Source organism: Pseudochaenichthys georgianus, chromosome 17, assembly GCF_902827115.2.
Source record: "Pseudochaenichthys georgianus chromosome 17, fPseGeo1.2, whole genome shotgun sequence".
NCBI classification, from domain to species: Eukaryota; Metazoa; Chordata; class Actinopteri; order Perciformes; family Channichthyidae; genus Pseudochaenichthys; species Pseudochaenichthys georgianus.
The window spans coordinates 35,791,089-35,813,842 of NC_047519.1; the positions used below are offsets into that span (position 1 = coordinate 35,791,089).

General features: G+C 43.7%; 1 protein-coding gene across 6 annotated transcripts in view; it reads right to left on the reverse strand.

Annotated features, from left to right (window-relative positions):
* Positions 1-22,754, reverse strand: part of cadm3 (cell adhesion molecule 3) — a 119,814-nt gene that overhangs the window by 24,187 nt on the left and 72,873 nt on the right. For all 6 annotated transcript variants that reach the window (XM_071206244.1, XM_034104639.2, XM_071206246.1 and 3 more), the window contains exons 5-6: positions 16,274-16,411; positions 1,668-1,838 (exon numbers count right to left, since the gene is read on the reverse strand). In XM_071206244.1, coding sequence (XP_071062345.1) covers positions 1,668-1,838; positions 16,274-16,411 — 309 coding nt within the window. The remainder of the gene's footprint in view (positions 1-1,667; positions 1,839-16,273; positions 16,412-22,754) is intronic.

Consider the following 22,754-nt stretch of genomic DNA (forward strand, 5'->3'; position numbering starts at 1 on the left):
AGAGACAGGGATAACTGAGGACATCAGGAACTCATTGTGGAACGGGAACACACACAGGAACGTGTTCAAGACTGTAGCCTCATCCCAATACCCCTCCTCGACTCCTCCTTTCCCTCACTCGCGTCCCTTCCTCGCATCTTAGCTCCGCCTCCGTAAGATGCGAGCGAGAGACACGAGGAGGTGACGCGAGGACGGAGGAGTCCTCAGGTATTAGTTGGGATGTCCTCGTTCACTCAAACATCACTCTTAAACGACGTCTGTTAATGATGCCATGTGCACAGCTGTTTCCCCTCTCATCAGGCTGAACTGAAGAACCTTTAGAACCGGCCCATTTGTTGTTAAATATTTATTTAAATGAATGAATCTTTCTCTTGTTAGTCAAGGAATTCAATGTATGATGGTTGGTCCTGCTGTTGTGTTCCGTTTTGGTGTAAAATGTAGCCTACATTTAAATAAAATATAATTATAGTAATGTGAAAGACTTTTAGAAATGAATTGCACATAATAATAATTCCCACGGAGCGGTGAGCACTTGTACATTTATGTGACGCTTGTCCACTCATCTTCCAGTTGTCGGTTTTCCTTAACCGAAAACAGCTGTGAAGGTGGGGGCGGGGCTTGTATACGCGAGTAGTGAAAACACTTCCGCGTAGTCTGCTCGCGTGTATCCTCCCTTTCGTCTCCTCCGTTTCGTCTCCTCCCTCACCCCCCCCCCCCCCTCCTCCTCCAGTTATTGGGACGTCCTTCAAAATGGCGTGTCTTGATCGATTTCCGGGTCAAGTCCCAGAGGAGGGGAAGAGAGGAGTCGAGGAGGGGTATTGGGATGAGGCTGTTTGTCACCCAGACACTCTTAAGGTTAATCATAAGTCTAGCAAAGGACATGAACTGAAATACATCATTATGGAACTACTGCATTTGGTTTGACCATATTAGGTAACATATCAAATGTGCCACTCCAGGGGCTAATAGGTTTATCTGCTAATAATCACCAGGATACTGATGACTGCCAGCGTCTACTTTTACTCACAGAAAATAACTTGCTCCATCTCTCAGGCAAAGTACTACTCAAGCAGCGTTATGCCATCATCTCCGGCTAATGTGCATTCAGGAAAGCAAGTTGCTTTAAAGCCGAGTGGATTTATGGCAGGCAGTGAACCAACGATAAAGAGAATGGCTCTCACCAAGTACGACTCGGTTCCCTTCGTTCGGACCAAAGAGGCGTTCAAAAGAATCGCGAACGTCACATCTCTAATAACCTGCTCTCGTTCTCTGGGCATCGGCAGAGGGAGGTTACATTCCTGCGTGGCCATTATCACAGGAAACTGATGTACATGACTGGAGCAGAGATCAAACTGCAAGGGGGGGGACACTGATTCTACGGCCTAATAAAAGAGAAGAGCAGGGCCGACATGAAAGTGGAATGGAAATCCTGTTGAATAGTCAGGCTTGGGGAGAGAGGGACTTCGTGTTCAGGGTTCAGAATCAGGATGCAAAGGGAAGGTACAGTTACATTAAAGAAATCAGATTACTGTGACATTCCAAAACATGTTGGATTACTTTCAGGACTGAAACCCGATCAGTCTGTCCTCCACTCCCCCCTCTTCCCTCCCTCTGTATCTCTGCTTCCTCCCCCACCACTACATCAGCGTATTCCCCAGTTGACTCACACAACACCCGCAGAGTCTTCTCGCTCCTCTTGTCTCCGGGGGCCAGAGAGGGATGGACCACGGCGCAGGTGATGAGTTCGTTGTTGTCCCCGCGGCTCACCTCCAGGGTGAGCTTGCTGCTCACGTTGGAGGTGAGTTCATCAGGAACGGACTCCACCAACTCTGTGTGTCCTGAGAGAGAGAGAGAGAGAGAGAGAGAGAGAGAGAGAGAGAGAGAGAGAGAGAGAGAGAAAAGCTTTAGTGTCACTGTACAACAATATACCACAAGATCTTTGGAGAGCAGCCCTGTCCCAGCGCACAGCGAGGAACACAGACCGGCAGGACAGACCATCGTTAACAGTCATAGAGGGGGACATAGGTAATTAAGAGCAGTGGCGTTAAAGCTATAAAGTGCCTTACAAGTGTATTTAAAGGGTTTTACACTCCATAGCCGGGGACAGTCATCTGGATCTTAACCAGGGAACACACACACACACACACACACACACACACACACACACACACACGCACTGACCCCCATTTGTTCCTGTTAAATGAACAACGACCTTTCTGTGTCGTTGCCGTGTGCCCCAGGTGTGTTGCTGTGCTCTCTCTCATTATATGCCACATGTACTGTTTTCCTAACAACGCATTCCCTCACACTTCCTGAGCAGTGTCGCACCTTTTCCCTCACTACAGGAATATATATATCTTTTTTTTTCTTGCCGACTTATTCAATGGTGTACATGAATGTTTTATCCAGTGAAATGTCTTCACAGATTCTACAACCAAGACAACATTTGACATCGTATACAACAGTAATTGCCTTTAAAGCAGGGGTCTCAAACTCAAGGCCCGGGGGCCAAATCCGGCCCGCGACTTCATTTCATGCGGCCCCACAAGAGCTTGCAAAGAATATGTTTATTATACGGTTACATGCCGATTTACAGAAGCACGTTGCCCATAAACTACATGTCCCACAATGCATCTCAAATATGCCTTCTTTCTCAAAATGTATTTTTCTCCAGAATGTTCTTTTCTTTTTCAATCATTTTGTGACATTCTCACTGAAGAGCCTTCCAATTGTTTGCCCTAGACTTCTGCTTTCAGACGTAGTTAATTATGAAGTTATTACCCTATCCGATAATAATCCAATGCAGAGGCAATAATGTAATATAATACATTATTTTATATATATTAAATATCTATATATGTCTTTTTATATAGTCTTAAAGTTACAACCGGCCCTTTAAGTGCAACCATAATGCGAATGTGGCCCGTGATGAAATTGAGTTTGACACCCCTGCTTTAAAGTATCCAGGTCTAGCGGCGGTAATATGTGTGTCTGTGTTGCCATACGTGTGTAATGATGATACAACGTGGTCAAGTAGGTGATGGACAGAACATACATCATCATGTGGTATTAATTGACTTGTGTTTTCGAGTAATTAAAGTCAAATGGGAGCAGTCGCTGCATTTCTCTGATTATCATCGTTGTACTTTGAGCCGTCTGTCAGAAGAAGAAAAATAATTAATTTGAAGACACCATTTTGGGCTCTTGAAATGATGATGGACATTTCTCTGTATTTTCTGACATCTTATTATTACTTAGCTATCCATCTGTTAATCTAAAAGCGAATCTTGAGACAAATCACCGAGGCAACCGTTAGCGCTACAAGTGTTTCTAATAAGGGTTGTAATTGTGGTCTAATTGCCAGTTCGGACAGGATAAACGTAACGACTCAGTTTGTACTGGTGACCGTAGTGCCGCCGCATCACTTTTATCACGAGGAAACATTTGAATGTCAAGGCCACTTCACAGCATCTTCAAAGCCGCAAAAGTCACCATGGCGTGTTGGCAGCTCCAAAAGGCTGAAACTTTCATTTCCTTTCAGCGCCGCCAGGAACTCCCGTACTGTAACATCAGTGAACTGCAGCTCGCTCATGTTTACTAACCAGGCCGGGCTGTGAAGTCTCCGACTGAAGGACACCAAAGAGCGAGTGAGAGGCCCGAGATCTAATGTGGCCAGGTCCAGCTTTCTTTGGACTTGCTGTTGCTTAGGAGACCGCTTGCATATCCATGCCTGACATGCAAGCAGTCAGACTTTATTACAACTTTAACTTCAATCTCTCGTGTCTATATTCCGTTGTTTGGACTCGTGAAGCTAGTCTGCTTTCATGATGCACGTAATAATTGTATATTGAGAAATGTCCTTTTGATGTTGTTTTTCCCCCTTTCTTTCCTTTGTGGTACATTTCTGGCAGCAGCCACTGCTGGATGAAGAGAGCTGGGCAGGTGCTGGTGTGTCGGTGCAGCAGCGGCAGTGGAGTAGAGTTAGACAAAATATGAAAGCATAAACACAGAGGAGACTGTCATCCGGAGATCGCACTCTATTTCACAAAAAAATACATAAAACGAGGCGGTCAGACCGTGAAAGTGGCTGGTGAATCTTGGAAAGTGGACCAGAACCTTATCACTTTCTCTTGCATCGAGTGACACACATACACTTATACACACACACACACACACACACACACACACACACACACACACACACACACACACACACACACACACACACACACACACACACACACACACCACACACACACACACACACACACACACACACACACACACACACACACACAGGCGTGCACACACAAGCATAGGCACATGTAGGTCAGGCTTATGAATAACATATACACAGAGGAGGCAGAGATAGTGGCAAGGGAGACGATTGGAAAACACACACACTCTCTCTCTCAAACACAGATATCTCCCCGTCCCTCCTCCCCCCTCCCCTCCAGAGAACTCTTCAAATACCACTGAATCTAATGACATCTCCCTTTTCATTACCATAACCAGTCCTCTGACGCCGCTGAGAAAATTAGTTTACTTTCCAGGTGAATTTTAATAATCCTACGCCACTCAAAGGAGTCATTTCGTCACTGTCTGCCTCTCTCGCGGTCCTCTCTGCGCACACAAACAAACACCGTCTGGCTTTTATTATTATTAAAGACCGCGTGCATCCATACTTGCCAACCCTCCCGATTGCATTGCCCTCTCCCGGTTTCCTCCCAGGGTCATATTTCTCCCGCGTTTCTGACAACATCAGATTTACTCAGGACTGTTTCCACTCGGACTTTAATACAGCTACACCATTGTTTGGTTTCCATGGTAGCGCGTCTCTTTAGTAGCGCGTGCAACTGAAAGTTTGAGAGGGTAGAAAACAGATAGTCACAGATAGTCACAGAAACAGAACAAGAATCGACAACTCTCCTCTGCTCACTCCTTTCCTGCCCACACATATGCTCCATCAAGGATGGTGCTACAGGCCGCAAGACAGTGCACTTACAACTACTCTAAGCATGTTAATGTTAATCTAATACACCCCCCCCCCCCTCAAGGTTGGCAAGTATGCATGCATCTCTGAAATCAAACCTTGGAATGAAAACAAATCCTGTTTGTGTACCCGCTGACTCCCGAGTGCAGCCGGTCGTTTTCCAAATCTCCACAATTGAGTTTTAATATGTTTGTTGTTTTTTTCACAGGCCCAAGGGGTCACGGGAATGACTCGTCACATTCATTAAGGAAAAAAATAATAAGCAGTCATTTTAAGTGGTTCTTCCCAAGACAGCAATGATGCACAGTTGCCTATAATTCACATTTCCTCAGTTCATTATTAGATAATCAGCGTGGATTTGCATGTCAACTGCTGCGAGCGGAGCAACAAGCGTAACGGACTGCGAGCAGTTACAGGTTGTGTTACACCGGGACAGGCACACACCACGTGCACCCTCTTAAAGGGCCAGTTCACGGTTATACAAAGAAAAAGCGGAATGTTTTTTGATTTATGTCCAGTTTTTCAGATATTCATCCGTATATGTCTCTACTGGGAGATAATGACTAATTTACTGTCACAGTAAATCACTTAGAAATAAAGAAGTAATTGCGATTATTTTTACTTCTTTTGAAAATGCAGTAGCCTATGATTCCCGATTTATTTCAGAGGGAAAGACCATCTTTAAAATATTCACATTGTCATTGAAACATTTATTAAAATGATAGTGCTTTGATTTTGTAAGAGGATCTGTACCAAAAGGGAGTTTGTATACAGTCTTTATTTTGCCTTATATACTTCATCCAGATATGTTCACATTAAAGTGTACAGCTAGTCTCTACCCATTGGATGATATAGGTAGTACACAGCAGTTAGTAGTGATTTTCAAACAGAAAACAGGCGATGAACATGTTTTGTGCCAGTTGTTATTCCCTCTGTGAGAAAGAGTTACCTGGTTGTTGTTCCTGGAAACAGAGGTTGCTGTTTTCACTGATATCTGAGCACAACAAACCAAATCCAGTGTCCAAACCAGAAATCTGAAACTGACACTTAAACTATATTTAAACCCACCATTCAAACCACTTGAAGGATTGTTTGTAGTAATGAAGCTGCAGAGTACCTGACTCTCGACTTCACCTTCCGGAGCTTTCCGTTGTCTTTCAGCTCATTATTTTGGGGTTCAGACCCACAGCCTCACTGTTTCACCCCCAGTGCTCTCGTTATGTCCTGCAGCTGTTTTCAGCTTCAATCAACTAACTGTACACAACAACAACAAATGTCACACAGATAAACAAAGCTGGTCTCTAGCATTGGGCGGATAGATACTCATGGTAGTGGCTACATGACCTTGCATCAAAAGATAAGATGCAGAGCTGAGTGGAGACATAAAGGTGTGAGCAATGATGGTTGACAGGCGTTAAATGAAACACAGCTACCATCAGCATTCATTAAAACCCAGACATGCTAGACATCACACATACTCTATGATTGACTATGTCTTTCGTATATATCGTTTTCATGTATTTTTCTTCGTCTTTTGTCAAAGCGTCTTTGAGATTTTAGAAAAACGCGTCATGTAATATTATTATTATTAATAGTTATTTAGTTATCCTCAATTCCTAATGCACAGTCAGCTATAACATCAATTAAATATATCATTGCCTTGTCATGTGATTTTTTACTTTTCAAAAGAGTTCCAAAAGTTTGCCACAGCTACCAAATAATTCTAAAAACACATTATATCATCAAAAGTATATTTTGAATGACTGATAAATCATTAAAAAAATAACATGAATATTCAATTGGATTTGTCCAGCATTAGTTATAGTGTATGCAGCCTTCTCCTTTTTAATATTTAAACTCGGCAATTCTCCAGGACCTACTGAAAGTTTAATGCCATGCCTGTATTATTTTATTTTAACTCCTGGAATAAAAAAGGTAGGCAACCTGAGCGATGTGGACACTAACTCCCCCCAAGGCGGTGATGGGATGAGATGCTGCGGAGGCTTCAACCCTCCAGAGTACAATCCACCATTAAATAATCATATTAGCAGAATCACACAACTGGATGCAGCAATTAGAGCGTCCAGCTTGTTCGGGCCTTTAAGGCTGAAGAAGTGTGCTTGGGACCGCAGTTTCAGGATTAGAGCTGAAACATTATCCACTTAATCGATTAGGGGACGGAACCAAAATCCTTTAGTTTCATAATGGGATGTGAAATGCTGTTTGCATAATCAAAGTCATGAATCTGCCAGGGCTTCATGGGTTTTTAATGCAGATTCAAATGAATTAGTTACATCAAATAAAGCACTTTGCTACCATATTTCCTCGAGTGAAACTTTTGTTGGTAAGTCGCAGCTATGTATCCTTATCAACGTCTTCCATCTGATTATGATGTTCAGACAGTTCTAAGGATAACATGCTGTGTTCTGCTTGACAATGTCCCACCTACTGAAATGTGCCGATGCCCCCCGGTGCAGTCCAGAAGACCCGGCAGAACCTACCCCATCAGCTGTGGCCTGTGTCGATACTGGCAGAACCTACCCTATCAGCTGTGGCCTGTGCCGATACTGGCAGAACCTACCCCATCAGCTGTGGCCTGTGTCGATACTGGCAGAACCTACCCCATCAGCTGTGGCCTGTGTCGATACTGGCAGAACCTACCCCATCAGCTGTGGCCTGTGCCCGATACTGGCAGAACCTACCCCATCAGCTGTGGCCTGTGTCGATACTGGCAGAACCTACCCCATCAGCTGTGGCCTGTGTCGATACTGGCAGAACCTACCCCATCAGCTGTGGCCTGTGCCGATACTGGCAGAACCTACCCCATCAGCTGTGGCCTGTGCCGATACTGGCAGAACCTACCCTATCAGCTGTGGCCTGTGCCGATACTGGCAGAACCTACCCCATCAGCTGTGGCCTGTGTCGATACTGGCAGAACCTACCCAATCAGCTGTGGCCTGTGTCGAATACTGACTCGAAGAAGAAGTATTTGGATCTTTTCTCAGATTCTTCTTGTTGGTTAAAGTAATGAAACTGAAGACCTTTTCAAATGTATCAACGCTTGTCTTGAATAAATGTGGGTTTGTTGGTTTGTTTGTTGGTTTGTTGGTTTGTTGGTTTTTTGGTTTGTGGGTTTGACAAATCAAGTTATTTAAAGTTGAAACTGGGGATTTGGTGAATTGTCAGTTGTATTTTTTAATGCATTTTAACATTTAATGGAGAAAACCATGAAAGATATTCAAATTCGATGACTGAAGTAATCAGTTTCAGCCATGTTCTACATTTAAAAACATAAAGTGCACCAAGGAAAGGTAAAGGGAATAAGTAGACATATAATAACAAATATTCATAATGATATTCATAATTGTAATAATAATAAGTGCTTGAAAAACAAATCCATGTAGATTAAAATACTTGCTGAAGGAAATGAGAAAAACAACAACAAACAGAAATAACATGACATGAAGTGACTTTAAAGAGCTGCCTCAGTAAAACTCCTGTACTTATTATTCAACCACTTTTCCACCTGAACGGGCACTTAACCCCCAGCCTCTCCAGTGAAGCTGCCCCCCCTCTAAAGGTTTTACTTTGGGTCTCTGCGGTGTAAAACATGTAACTGTGAATCAGGAGCGACGCATGGCTTATCAACACTCGCCCGCTCAGCAGAAGCCAATCTCTGGATGAGGGGGAGAGGTTTTAAATAATCAAAACAGTCATCGCTTTTTAGCTTCAATCGGATTAAGTGCGGCGAAAGTGCTCAAGTGTGATCTGAGCGATTATATGAGGTCATCTAATTTGGGAAGCGAGTTAAGTACGTTACGTTAAGTTCTTTCTTCTGTCTCTTCAGTATCTCCAGAGGGCGGAGGTGATTAAGCACATTTACTAAAGTGCTCAAGCAAACTTTGAGATAAAACATTTCCACTTCCTGCTACTTTACGCTTTTATTCATTACATTAATGATGTGGTTGAAAGGGATTTATTCCTTCTGTATCAATTCTTCTGTCAACACTTTGAATCCTCTCAATCTGCCAATCTCAAACCTACTTCGTATCCTTCCCGAGGCTGAACAAAAAGCAGGTTTTAGATCATATTTAAACAGTGTTGAAGTGTAACAAAGTACATCTGCTCAACTTCTGTAGTTCAGGTACTTTACATGAGTATTTCCATGTATACATTACCAGAGACTCTAAACCAGAGCCCAGTCTGCTCTGATTCGTTAGCTGTTGTGATTGGTCAACCATTAAGAGATGTCCCGCCCCTTAGCCTATCATGTATAATGTGCTGGAGCGCTATCCAATAGAATAATAATAATAGATTTAATTTGTTAACGCTTTTACAGGTGCTCAAAGACGCTTTACAGATATAGTGAAAAGAACAACAAATAAATATATAGTTAAAGTTAAAGTCAAATAATACAAAAACAACCACTCATTAAAAGCCAGATTGAAGAGGTGAGTGCTTTGAAGGTGGTGAGGTCAGTGCAGTCTCTGATGGGTTGGGGGAGTGAGTTCCAGAGGGAGGGGGCAGCGACGGAGAAGGCTCTGTCCCCCCAGGTCCGGTGCTTGGTGCGGGTGGGGATGGATAGGAGGTTGGCTTCTGATGAGCGGAGGCAGCGGGAAGGGGTGTGGTGGTGCAGCAGGTCTGTGAGGTAGGGGAAGGGGTGTGGTGGTGCAGCAGGTCTGTGAGGTGGGGGGAAGGGGCGTGGTGGTGCAGCAGGTCTGTGAGGTAGGGGAAGGGGTGTGGTGGTGCAGCAGGTCTGTGAGGTAGGGGGGGGGGGCTGGTTGTTGAGGGCTTTGTGAGTAATGAGGAGGACTTTGAAGTGGATTCTTTGACGGACGGGGAGCCAGTGGAGGTTCTGGAGGACGGGAGTGATGTGGCCTCGGGAGCGGGTGTGGCTGAGGAGGGGGGCAGCAGAGTTCTGGATATGTTGGAGTTTATTTATTAGGTTGGATGGTATGCCGTAGAGGATGCTATTGCAGTAGTGGAGTCGTGAAGTGATGAATGCATGAATCAGGGTCTCAGCAGCAGAGGAGGAGGAGAGTGATGGGCGGAGACGGGCGATGCTTTTGAGGTGGAAAAAGGCGGTCCTGGTGATGTGATTTATGTGGTGGTTGAATTTGAGCTGACTGTCGAAGATGACTCCGAGGTTGCGGATGTGAGGGGGGGGAGATAGAGTGTGGCTGTCAAGGGTGAAGTTGTAATTCTGGATGTCTTTGCTACGGGACGGGACGGGGGGGGCGATGATGATGTCTGATTTGGCACTGTTCAGTTGGAGACAGTTGGTGAGAGTGGAGTGTGTTGTGGGGGTGATGGTTTTTGTTGAGATATAAAAAGAAGCGTGATTGTTATTCAGTGATGTCACTATGTTCCAGAAGTAAACAAAGGAGGCCAATGGAGGCGTTTCAGGTGTGGGTGAGAAACAGGTAACACAGGGATTGTAGCCTTTGCAGACCGTTTACATGCACTAACCCTACACACTAAAGGAAAGGGAAAACACAAAAAGCATAATAGGGCCTCTTTAGGTAAGATTCTAAGTGCAGTACCTTTTCTCGTAACAGAGTATATTTCTTTATCAGAGTACTCCTACCACCCATTTATCAACCGTGTACTGGATGACGCAATCTGAGAGGAAACACCATGCAAAAAGCAGCACTCTTGATACTTTGAGATTCTGTACCTCTACTTAAAGTGGACCTATCATGCTATATTTGAAAACATATATTGTAGGGCCATACATATACAAAACATGTCAGTGAAGTTTATTTTTCAAAATACCAAACAGTTCACCCGTTGCCTCACACTGCAGAAACGCTATTTGAAGCCCTGTTAGAGAAACGCAGATTTTGGGTCCTTAGCTTGAAAAAAAAAGAAGTAGAGGAGGCGGAGCTAATGCCTGATCAGAATTCTACCGGAGATAAAGAGAGAAGGTTCTATTTTCTGACGCTGCGTGAGTTCCCCGCCGCACCGGGACACATGTGTATAAAAGACATCACAAAGTGCAGTTTGCCTGATCGGTCCCTTTCCATCGTATGGCAGGATTTGTAAAGTTTTGTTTTCTCGCATCCCGTCTGTCGCTCTGATATCTCTTTCTGTCTCTCACCTCTCTCCACACGGACACACGCCCATGTCCCCGTCCCCATCCGCCCCACGTCCCGCATTATGACCCTTTTTGGCTGGTATTCTGCCTGCATGGCCTTAAGTGCCACCATAAATCCCCATTATCCTCAATCCAATACATCGATGTCACTAAATGATCCATGGGCCTTTCACACAGTACAACTAATACAGTCTTCAAAGCTCTTAGCCTTTCATTCTTCTCAATTACCACTCCCTTTCCCGCACTCTCTGCTCTCCCTCGTCTCCCCCCTCTCTATCTAAATCCTCTTTCTGGATTTCTCTCTCCATTTCGTCAGCTTTCCCTCTTTTTTCTGTCCTCTCTCCTGTTGCGCCCTCCAGTCCCCCTCTTCTGTAAAACCGCCCCCCCCCCCCCCCCCATGTGCTTCATCCTCTCCCCCCCCCGATTGTGCACCCGCTCAGCCGCAAAGCCAGACTCGCCTCTTCTTCTGTGGTTTTCTTAATTCCCCTTCTGCTCTCTCTTTCTCCAGCAGTCTCTCTCTTTACAGCTTCTATCAGTCTCTCAGTATCCTCGCAGTCGCTCAGTCTATTTTTATGCAGACACACACATACTAACACACACATCCACACACACACACACACACACACACACACACACACACACCAGCTCATTCACTCGCTTCTTCTCTGTTCTCTGTTTTCTCGGCAGTCCTTCACTGTCACTACTTGATATAAGGCCTCTCTCTCTCTCTCTCTCTCTCTCACACACGCACACGCACACACTCTCATCTGTGTCGCCCTCATTCCCTTTTCTTTGTATTGTCAGTGATGCTGTCAGAGAAGCAGTGGTGAGCAGCAGTCTATGAGCTCATATTTTCAACACACACACACACACACACACACACACACACACACACACACACACACACACACACACACACACACACACACACACACACACACACACACACACACACACACACACACACACACACACACACACACAACACACACACACACACACACACACACACACACACACACACACACACACACACACACACACACACACACACACACACACACACACACACGCATGGACTACAGCTACATGAAGCTGTAATAATAGCACGCTGACCTGTAGTGCTCTTCCGCTATCAAACCGGAGAAGAGCGCTGTGTGACAGGGTGTGTGTGATTATCATCTGTCCATTAGCAGTGTGTGTGTGTGTGTGTGTGTGTGTGTGTGTGTGTGTGTGTGTGTGTGTGTGTGTGTGTGTGTGTGTGTGTGTGTGTGTGTGTGTGTGTGTGTGTGTGTGTGTGTGTGTGTGTGTGTGTGTGTGTGTGTGTGTGTGTGTGTGTGTGTGTGTGTGTGTGTGTGTGTGTGTGTGTGTGTGTGTGTGTGTGTGTGTGTGACAATGACTGATGGGTGTTGTGTGGTGTCAGGACGGCCGGGGCGAGGCCTGAACACACACCAATCATTCACATCCAGTTGATCTCCTTCAAATCCCTCTCTGTCGGCCTCTCTGTCTCTCGATAGAGGGTCGGCTCACCAATTTGACAAAAACAGCCCCAGTGTCCGTGTTGCTTTGGATGCAACCCCAGTCCCACGGACACAAGACCGTTGATTCAGAAGCCCTGGATCAAATGCAACGACTGTGCCTTTTTAGACTTTATGCCAACATGTTTAAAGTTATTTATTGATGCAGTATTCTTGCATGGCGACGGGAGAGATGGTGTTTATGGTGTTTATATGAACTACTGTTAAAGAGGCAAACTGTCACGCAGCGAGATACTCCGCCTGTGACTCTTCAGGGCATTTCTCCAGACTCAAAGTAAACAATGTATCTCAACTTGGCTTTGAGAACTTTCTGACAGAAACATTGCGTTAACTAAGTACGGAGCTGCAGAGAAATTGAGCTTTGTACACGGGCAGGGAGACGTTTTGGACGTATGTATTAAGTGTTTTAAAGTTTGAGTCATACTAAAAGTCAGGGCCTTTGATTCTTCAGGTTTACCAATTATAATTCGAGTCAGTCTCTTGTGAGTCCCTTAACTTTATGGAGCCACAATATGAATGTTCTGGTCAACCCATGGATGCATAAAGATAATTAGATACAAGTCCATTCCTATTGAAGGTACTCAGTGGCTTATTAAGCCAAAATATCTTGACTCTCAAGTAAAAAAAGACCTGGGGCATTTCCCTTAAGCCCCGCCTCCGATACGTTCCGTCACGTCCGGTCTCGGCTCATTCCAATGAATGGAGGATTGAAAGTAACTCTGGATTCAGCTTTTAGCGCATATTTACAGGTATTTATATTATCAATGAGGGCTATTCAAGCGGAGTTGATTTACCTTAACAAATTCTAAGTTTAAATACGTAATTCAATGGAAAAAAAGTGTTTTTAGGCCCAGCCGTATCGCCTACAGCCATTTGGCCACTACGAACAGACATACACCTTGATGACTTCCTGGGGTCTTGGCAGTGCCCCTTTGAGGTATGGGTGCGCACTACCTCTGCTGAAGAAATAGTCCTCTCCCCAGGAATGATGTCTCTATCAGACATAAGATCAACAGCTGGTGTTCAATATAAATATAATTCTGCTGTAATTCTTACGAAAACTGCTCACACCGACTTCTTCCAGAGTAATCAAAATATTGCTTTCTGAAAAAAACATGTTACTGTTTTCTTTAATAAAACTTTTCAATCTTTCGGGCAACACAAACAAAATTGCATTTCAACCCCATTATATTGAATCGTCTGAAGAAATCTCAAGAGACGAGTACCTCAACACCTGGGCGAATAAAACGATCTGCATCGCTTCCATTACAGGTAAGATGGAAATACGCATTTTATTTGAGTAGATCTGACCCTTTGAAGAAAAATCCAATCTACTTAGAAAAAAGCAACAATCTCCAGACTCCTCTTTCCCTCCCGTTTTTAGTTCAGCTGTAACAAAGAAAAAAGATAATCTGTCCTCCGGCGGGCAGCTATCCCATCCCTCCTTTTCTTTGTAGCCTTAGTCCATTCTTATGATTCATTTCAATCCATAATTACAGCAAACACTAACACTGCCAAGGCGTCAGAACACAAGAAGGGCCTTTTTGCATTACAAAGCGTTGGAGAGTGTACCATTTTCACATCCATAAATCATTATCATATTATATCATCACATTATAATAGTATAATTACTCTAGAGAAAGCCATTGCAAATACGCTCTACCAGTCTGAGCTCTGCAGTTTACAAAGATTAAGCGGGACATCTGCCGCAGGCTTTAACGGTGGACCAGGGGGCGCTGTTCTTCCACTGCTAACAAATCTCACGGCTTATAGGGTTCATTATATTCATTATACCGGCAGATTGTAGGAGGAGCCAAAGGGCATCGGAAACAACCCGTGCAACATGTTTGTTCTGCTCGGTGAATCAAAACAGAAGAAGCTTGAGTGATGACGCAACAACAGGGAGGAGGGATATACGGGAAACAAGGCCGTGAGTCGCCGCCGCTGCCAATGACTCAGAGGCTGCCAATCGGCTCCTTGATTTTCGGTTTATCTGTAAGAAAGAAGCGGCTAATTTATCCTCTCATGGCATCCTCGCCGCGCTCCCTCTGCCTTTCTCTACCCTGCTCTATTCTCCCGTTTATCTGTAACACAAAACCAGCGGGTCTGACCTCATGCAAAGCCCTCTCCATCTCCGCTTCTTTGCTCGCCTCATCCCTTCATCCTCTCCTCCGCGCTGCCTTTCATTGCCGGATTCTGTCGTTATCCCCGGCTCGATCCGACCCACGCTATCTCTCGCTCTCCGCGGTGTCACAACCAGAAGACGATATGTTGCAGCTCAACGGATAACACACACACACACACACACTTGCACAACTCTGCATCAACACAATAACACCAAACACATGCATGCATATTTACAGGATCAGGGATGTTGGGAGAGAAGGGCACGAACACACTCACAGCATCTTTCTGCACTCACACACAGCATGCTCTCTCACACACACATATGCGGGCACAGGTTTAGGACACACAGAGAGACAGCAGGCAATGTGGCAAGGACACAACAGCATGATCACACACACACACACACACACACACACACACACACACACACACACACACACACACACACAAGCTACTTGCCTCTAAAAGCACGCACACATTCCAGCTTGTATAAACATACACACTTGCAAAATCAATCCCTGTATACACGCTGATTAATGCAGGATCACACACACACTTGCTGTAAGCAGAGGGACACACACACACACACACTTGCTGTAAGCAGAGGGAAACACACACACACACACTTGCTCTAAGCAGAGGGAAACACACACACACACACTTGCTGTAAGCAGAGGGAAACACACACACACACACACACACACTTGCTGTAAGCAGAGGGAAACACACACACACACACGCACACACACACACTTGCTGTAAGCAGAGGGAAACACATACACACTTGTACACCAACCACATCTTCACATTCCTTCAGATCCTCCCTCACACACTCTGCCACACACACTCTGTCCCACACACTCTGTCCCACACACCTTCACAGAACCACACCAGGCTGCGGGAGTAACGGATTACATGTAACGGGATTATGTAACCAGGATACAACGGGAAGGTATTCGATAACAGTAACATAAACAATTTGTAATCAGATTACTGGTACTTTTTTCAAAACTGGGGATTACTAGGAGGATTACAACCCTACCATACTCTTTAAAATACATATCAATGTATTTCCAAATGCAGTAGAGGACACCTGATGTATTGAACAAAAGAAGTGTTTGCTTTTAATAAATGTTTCAAACTAATACAGCATGTGTGACTTATACTATATGTGCCTTGACTATAATTTAGGATGACCCATTTTCATACAAAATATCTTCATATTTGCTTTCCATAATACCCTTACACAGAAAACATATTATTGTTCTTTATGTTCTCTCTTATATATTTGGATTGCATTTCATATTGAGATAACCAAAAAGTAGCGGAAAGTAATCAGGATACATTACTTTCATATCCTGATACTTATATTAGGTTACTGGTTTGTTCAAATGTAACTAGTAAGTGTAACGGATTACATCTCTCTCACACACACACACACACACACACACACACACACACACACACACACATTTTCTCACACACACACACAGCGTCCACACTCTGTCTGTCTCTCACCTTCCAGCTCCTGGTTCCCTTTGTACCAGCGCAGACTGGCAGCGGGTTTGCTGCCTGTACTGGTGCAGCTCAGGGTGACCGCGCCCCCCTCCGGCACTGCATTCTCAAAGCCCGTCATCTGAGGTTTGCCGGGCACACCTAAAGAGAGAAAGAGCCAGTTAGCGTAAAGAGAAGGAGAGGAAACCTTCATGCTGCAGGGCTCACCTTGGAGCCGGAGAAAAAAGAAAGGCCAAGGGCTGAGCTAACAAATACTGCATGTTTTGTGCCACTAAGTGTGGATTTTAAGCGGGAAATGAATATCAACAGCAACATTTGATACAGCATCTTCAATATCTCAGTTTGAATTTATTAGGTCAATTCTGAAACTGTGAAGCTCTGAGGAATATAATGATGCAGGCTTGATGTGCCCAAAAAGTGTTCAGTCATTGCTCAGCGGCTGAAACGACTGGAAGCTCCTGTTCTACGTCTTTGCAGAGTACTCCGACCTACTGTCTCCCCATCAGAGTTTATCAATATGTTGTATGTTCGATGGCAAGCGGCCACTTAAGACTGTGCAAAGAAAGGCTGTTTTGTCTGAGCAGAAAAGGCGGATGCATCTTAATGATGTTACAGTACCACATGAGCTGTTCGGTTGGCCAGCTTTATGATCCTTGAGCAGCGCTCCGGTCCCAGCTGTGTGCGTCACTTTTTAGTGTCCCCGTTTCCGTTGTGTTCGTTTTTCTATTTGCAGCATTTTGTTTTTGCAGCGCTTTCAGTTAAGGCTGCACATGTCTCTTCAAGTGGGTGAATGTTTTCTAAATGCTGCGCATGTGTTGTGTTGGTGACGATGTTTCTTCGTTTGCATATGTTTTGGCACATTTGTGTTTTTTTATTTGCATCATTTTTGAAACTGCAGCGCATTGTACATTCAGCATTACTTTGTTTACAGTTCATGATTTTTTCACAACAGCTTCCATGTGTAGACAAAGTGACTACAAAGCAATGCAGTAGTGTCTCACGACATTGGACGAGTAGGACACGCCTTCTTTTACTTTGAGTTTAGGGTTTTTTCCCTTATTCCCTAATAAGTTGTTTTCATAGTTCAGCACTCTTTTATTTAAAAGTGTTGTTTTTCTTGCGACCAACAAACAACAAACTCAACGCTTCGAGATGTGTCTTGGCAGATGAGAAGCGCTATATAAATTAAATGTATTATTATTATTATTCCACAGGACAAGAGGACACACTTAAACTGAGTGAAGGCCGTTTAGAAACCAGTCGTGTGGATGGTCATTTTGAACAGATTTTTACAGCAATTTAAAAAACAAGTCACCATGAAGGCAAAAGAACCACATTGAAAGCTCTATATCAGCCGTTGACATATTGTTACATTGAGTTTAATGGACTTGGACAATAAAGACAAAAAGGCCAATGCCATGACGTTTTAATACAAATGAGGACCTTTGCCACTAAAACTCTGTTGGTGGTAATGGCTGATATTAACAAAGACACTATGATGTGTTATTGGATCCTGTAATACGGTCAGTATCAGACCAAATAACAATGCGGTGGATTGGAAGGGTGCTACACCAGTTGGATGGAAACATATAGGCCTTTTTATTGCTTAACAAGACAGAGGACTAACACTGTGAAGTGGCTGGGGTTTTGAAATTGTGGTCAAAATGCTTTAATACATATTCACAGGGGAACTCCACACTCTTACTCTGTCGACATCTTCTTAATGAATGCACGGCACAAAATACAGATTTTAAGTGCCGTGTATGAGTCTCAAGACGACCGCATTTTTAGTAAGACTTGAAACCCTACAGAAGCTGAATAAAGAGGTGAAAATTAAGTTATACGATCATTCATTAACTTTCACATTACAGCAGTACTTCTGACATCAATCAAGTACCATATCCCAACGTTATCCTACTGAGATGAACATTGAATTCGTGTGGGACATTTGTGCTACCCCTTTAAAACCAGCAGCATGAGTTCCACATTTACTTTGACAGCCTTGGCATTTCTACAATAAAAGTGATTCTGGTTAATAGCATTGTGTGACGGTTCTTTCCAAGTACTTCAGATCAGTTCAAAATGTCAAGTAAATTAGATTTTGCAGGGATTATTAAATACGAGTTGACACCCAGAATTCATTACTTAAAAGCCAAGATGGGAGTTTTAATGACTCAGTCAGACTTCATGGTTTTTAGGGGGAGGCAGTGGTGCCTTGTTTGATAGTTTGCACAAAGAAACTGGGAAGGGAAGAGGGATGAAGTGAGCCAAAACAGGTTCAAAACAAAAAGCCAGTTTTGAAGCCTCGAGCCAAATCAAGTCCTGATACATCTTCACCCCCCACAGTTGTCCTCCAGATTCCTCCGCAGCCGGTTAAAAGGAGACACATTTTTGCTTAATTACTATTTTAACACGGAGCACAAGTTGTTGTTCAGCAGTGGAAGGAAGGAATCTACAACTGCACCCTGTCAAATATTTCCGAATCCACTCCTCACCATCATGGTCGAAGGCGAGAGTGGAGAGAAATAAACTTTTCTTGCCATATACCATCTGGAGCTGTAGTGAGCAGCACTTTTCTCCAAGTGTTGGCAGAGTTAACTGTCATTCTGCTTTAGAAAAAACACTTGGATTGCTGTTTATAGCGCCATTTAGGGAGGAGAGAAAGAGAGGGGGTGGACAGAGAGAGAAAGAGAAGAAGACAGGGACAGGCGGAAAAGTAGAGCTGGAGATCCCAGGAGGGAACATGATATATTGTCATTTAAATTGACAAGATTTTGTACCAATTATGAAAATGTGTGACATTTTTCAGGCCGGAAAATTCAAGACATTTCCATAATATTACAAGTTATTAGGGAGTAGATGGATGGATACATGGACACGCAGTATATAGATACATAGGTGGATAAATAAGATATGAAGGAGGAAGATAGGGAGGGAGGAATGATGGAAGGGAGGATTGATGGTGGAAGGAAGGAGGGATGAAAGGATGGATGTATGGATGAATAGAAGGAAGGAAAGAAGGAAGGAAGGATTAAAGAAAGGAAGGAAAGAAGGAAGGAAGGATTGATGGTGGAAGAAAGGAGGGATGGAAGGATGGACGGAAGGATGGATGTATGGATGAATAGAAGGAAGGAAAGAAAGAAGAAAGGAAGGACGAAACGATGGACAAAGGATGGATGGATAGAAGGAATGAAGGATGGATGGACGAAAGGATGATCAATGAAAGGAAGGAAGGAAGGAGGGAAGAAAGGAAGGGTGGATCGATGGAAAGATAGATAGATATGTAGATAGATAGATAGGTAGATAGGTAGATAGGTATATATGTAGATAGGTAGATATGTAGATAGATAGATATGTAGATAGGTAGATAGGTAGATATGTAGATAGATAGATAGATAGATAGATAGATAGATAGATAGATAGATAGATAGATAGATAGATAGATAGATAGATACATAGATAGATAGATAGATAGATAGATAGATAGATAGATAGATAGATAGATAGATAGATAGATAGATAGATAGATAGATAGATAGATAGATAGATACATAGATAGATACATAGATAGGTAGGTAGATAGATATATAGGTAGATCCATGTAAAGGAAAGAATGAATGGGGCCATGTATCGTGAGATTTTGAGTGACAACCTCCTTCCATCAGCAAGGGCATTGAAGATGAAACGTGGCTGGGTTTTTCAGCATGACAATGATCCCAAACACACCGCCCGGGCAACGAAGGAGTGGCTTCGTAAGAAGCATTTCAAGGTCCTGGAGTGGCCTAGCCAGTCTCCAGATCTCAACCCCATAGACAATCTTTGGAGGGAGTTGAAAGTCCGTGTTGCCCAGCGACAGCCCCAAAACATCACTGCTCTAGAGGAGATCTGCATGGAGGAATGGGCCAAGATACCAGCAACAGTGTGTGAAAACCTTGTGAAGACTTACAGAAAACCTTTGACCTCTGTCATTGCCAACAAAGGGTATATAACGAAGTATTGAGATGAACTTTTGTTATTGACCAAATACTTATTTTCCACCATAATTTGCAAATAAATTCTTTAAAAATCAGACAATGTGATTTTCTCATTCTGTCTCTCATAGTTGAAGTATACCTAGGCCTCTCTCATATTTTTTAGTGGGAGAACTTGCACAATTGGTGGCTGACTAAATACTTTTTTGCCCCACTGTAGATAGGTACTATAGATAGGTAGATAGATGGATGGATGGATAGATGGTAGATAGATAGATATATAGATAGATAGATATATAGATAGATAGATAGATAGATAGATAGATAGATAGATAGATAGATAGATAGATAGATAGATAGATAGATAGATAGATAGATAGATAGATGGATATATATCTATATATATATATAGGTAGATAGATAAGTAGATAGAGTCATATTGCATGGTGTCGGTATGATTTCCCAGCGAACAGACAGATGTTTCTATATAAAGCACCGTGCACGGACCAGGGTATAGATCAAAAAAATAAAAATGTGGTCAATTTTTAATGTTGCAGTTTCTGATGTAGTGCACTGTGTGCTGAAGCTCATGGCAGTAAAGTAGCATTGAATATTAATGAGGGAATAATACTGCTCATACAGAATTGGCTGGAGAAGTCCTGTCGAGACCCTTCCCTCTACGAGGAGAATAAAAGAGAATAAAGCCGTTATAAATTATTCTCTGCTTAGCTCAGGAGAGAGCACACAGGCATGACACACACTTTACTCTCTCGCACCCACGGGCCTTTCAAACTGACCGGACTCAGCAGTTATGCGCTCAAGTGTGTTTGTGTCTGTCAAAACACAGCAATGTCATAACAAGAATAAAACACACACTCATGAACGCTGATGTGCGTAAACTCCTAGTCCTTGACTGATTTCCCCATAGGGTCCATGCGTTTTTCGACATTTTACTATACATTTTTAATGGTTCCCTCTCTGGGGTCATGCAATATGTATCGACCGCCGAATACAGTGTTACAGCCGTCAATTACAGTGAATACAAAATGCTCACAATTAGCGCCCAATTGGAAGAAATACGGAGGAGGAGTGATTCTCATGTTAATTTGAATTTAAAGAGAGAAATAGGCCCTGTATTTGCCCTCGCTTCGACACACACATTCCCCTCCCCCGTTACATCACATTAACATTTCAGGCGTTCAATTCGTGCTGTTGTCCCGAGCAACCATAGTAAATTATGTTTAATATACTTTACAGCACTGCCAACATATTTGAGTCAATATCATCTAATAGATTTATTCATAGATGCTCTGGACAAACCCCAAATATGGGGAGCGACCATGTGGGCTTTCGGCAACAGAACAGTCGTTGTTGTCGTCGTGCCCCGCCCTGAATATCTCCATGTTAGCAGCTCTTGTTTCCACTTAGTGCTTCTCCAAGAGAACGAGGCAGAAGCCCTCTGCAGCTGCCTTTTTATCTGAGGATAAGTTGGCAAATGATGGCGCATTGAATTAGAGAGGAAATAGCAATAATTGATCCTCCTTAGAAACTATCAATATCATAGAACACGCAAAATGCATTCTGTAAATGATACTAAATCAAGCGGCGAGAGCTCATTTGTTGAATAAACCTGGATTCTTCATGATCAGCACAAGTGTGATTCGATTTCGCCGCGCAGCAGTTTGAAATTGGCATCGGATGCTATGAGATATTGGCCATAAATGTGCCCGACACAAACTCCCAGGAATATCAGCCCAGCTGTCTCTCCCATGCACACAGCGAGCCTCTCTCTCTGGGCGTGCTGCACTACAGTTCTGCCGAGCACGGTGCTTTCTTCTCAGCTCCGAGATGAAATGTGTCCGGAATGAGGAGAAATAACAACTCCACTAATACAAATCAATACTTGAAAGACTATTCGTGGATGTCCAACGCCGATTCGCCCGATAACCAATCAATGAACAGGCCCACAGCTGACAGCATGAACACAATTTATCGTTACGTATAGGTAATAACATCCGTCTCCAAGAAGATTAGTGGAGCCGCTTTATCGGCACACGGGAGTTATTTGAGGTCGTAACCTTACACAAAGGTTAACGCTGTGAGCGCGGCTCTGGATCAGACTGGATGAAGGCATCACCGGGAGCAACGTGAACGTCCCAAAAGAAATGTATTTACAATCATGTCTTTCAATCGATCGGGGACACTGCAGAACGGCAGCTTTCACTTAAAGGTCCCTATTCTACTGCTTTTCATCAATATGTTACAGCTCTCAGATATATACACACATGTCTCTGATTGGCTGAAACACCAAACAGATAATTGCAGCATTACCCATAATCCCCTCTGTTTCAGCCCTGTTTCCAAAGTGCTGATTCTCTGTCTGTTACGTTAGATGAAGATAAGGAGCCCCTCCCCACGCCCCTCTGAGAGAAGCTTGGTTAGAAAGAACTCAATGGTGCTCTAGGAGGAGATTCAGGTGATAAGGGGGGGGGGGGGGGGGGTACCTTGGTTGC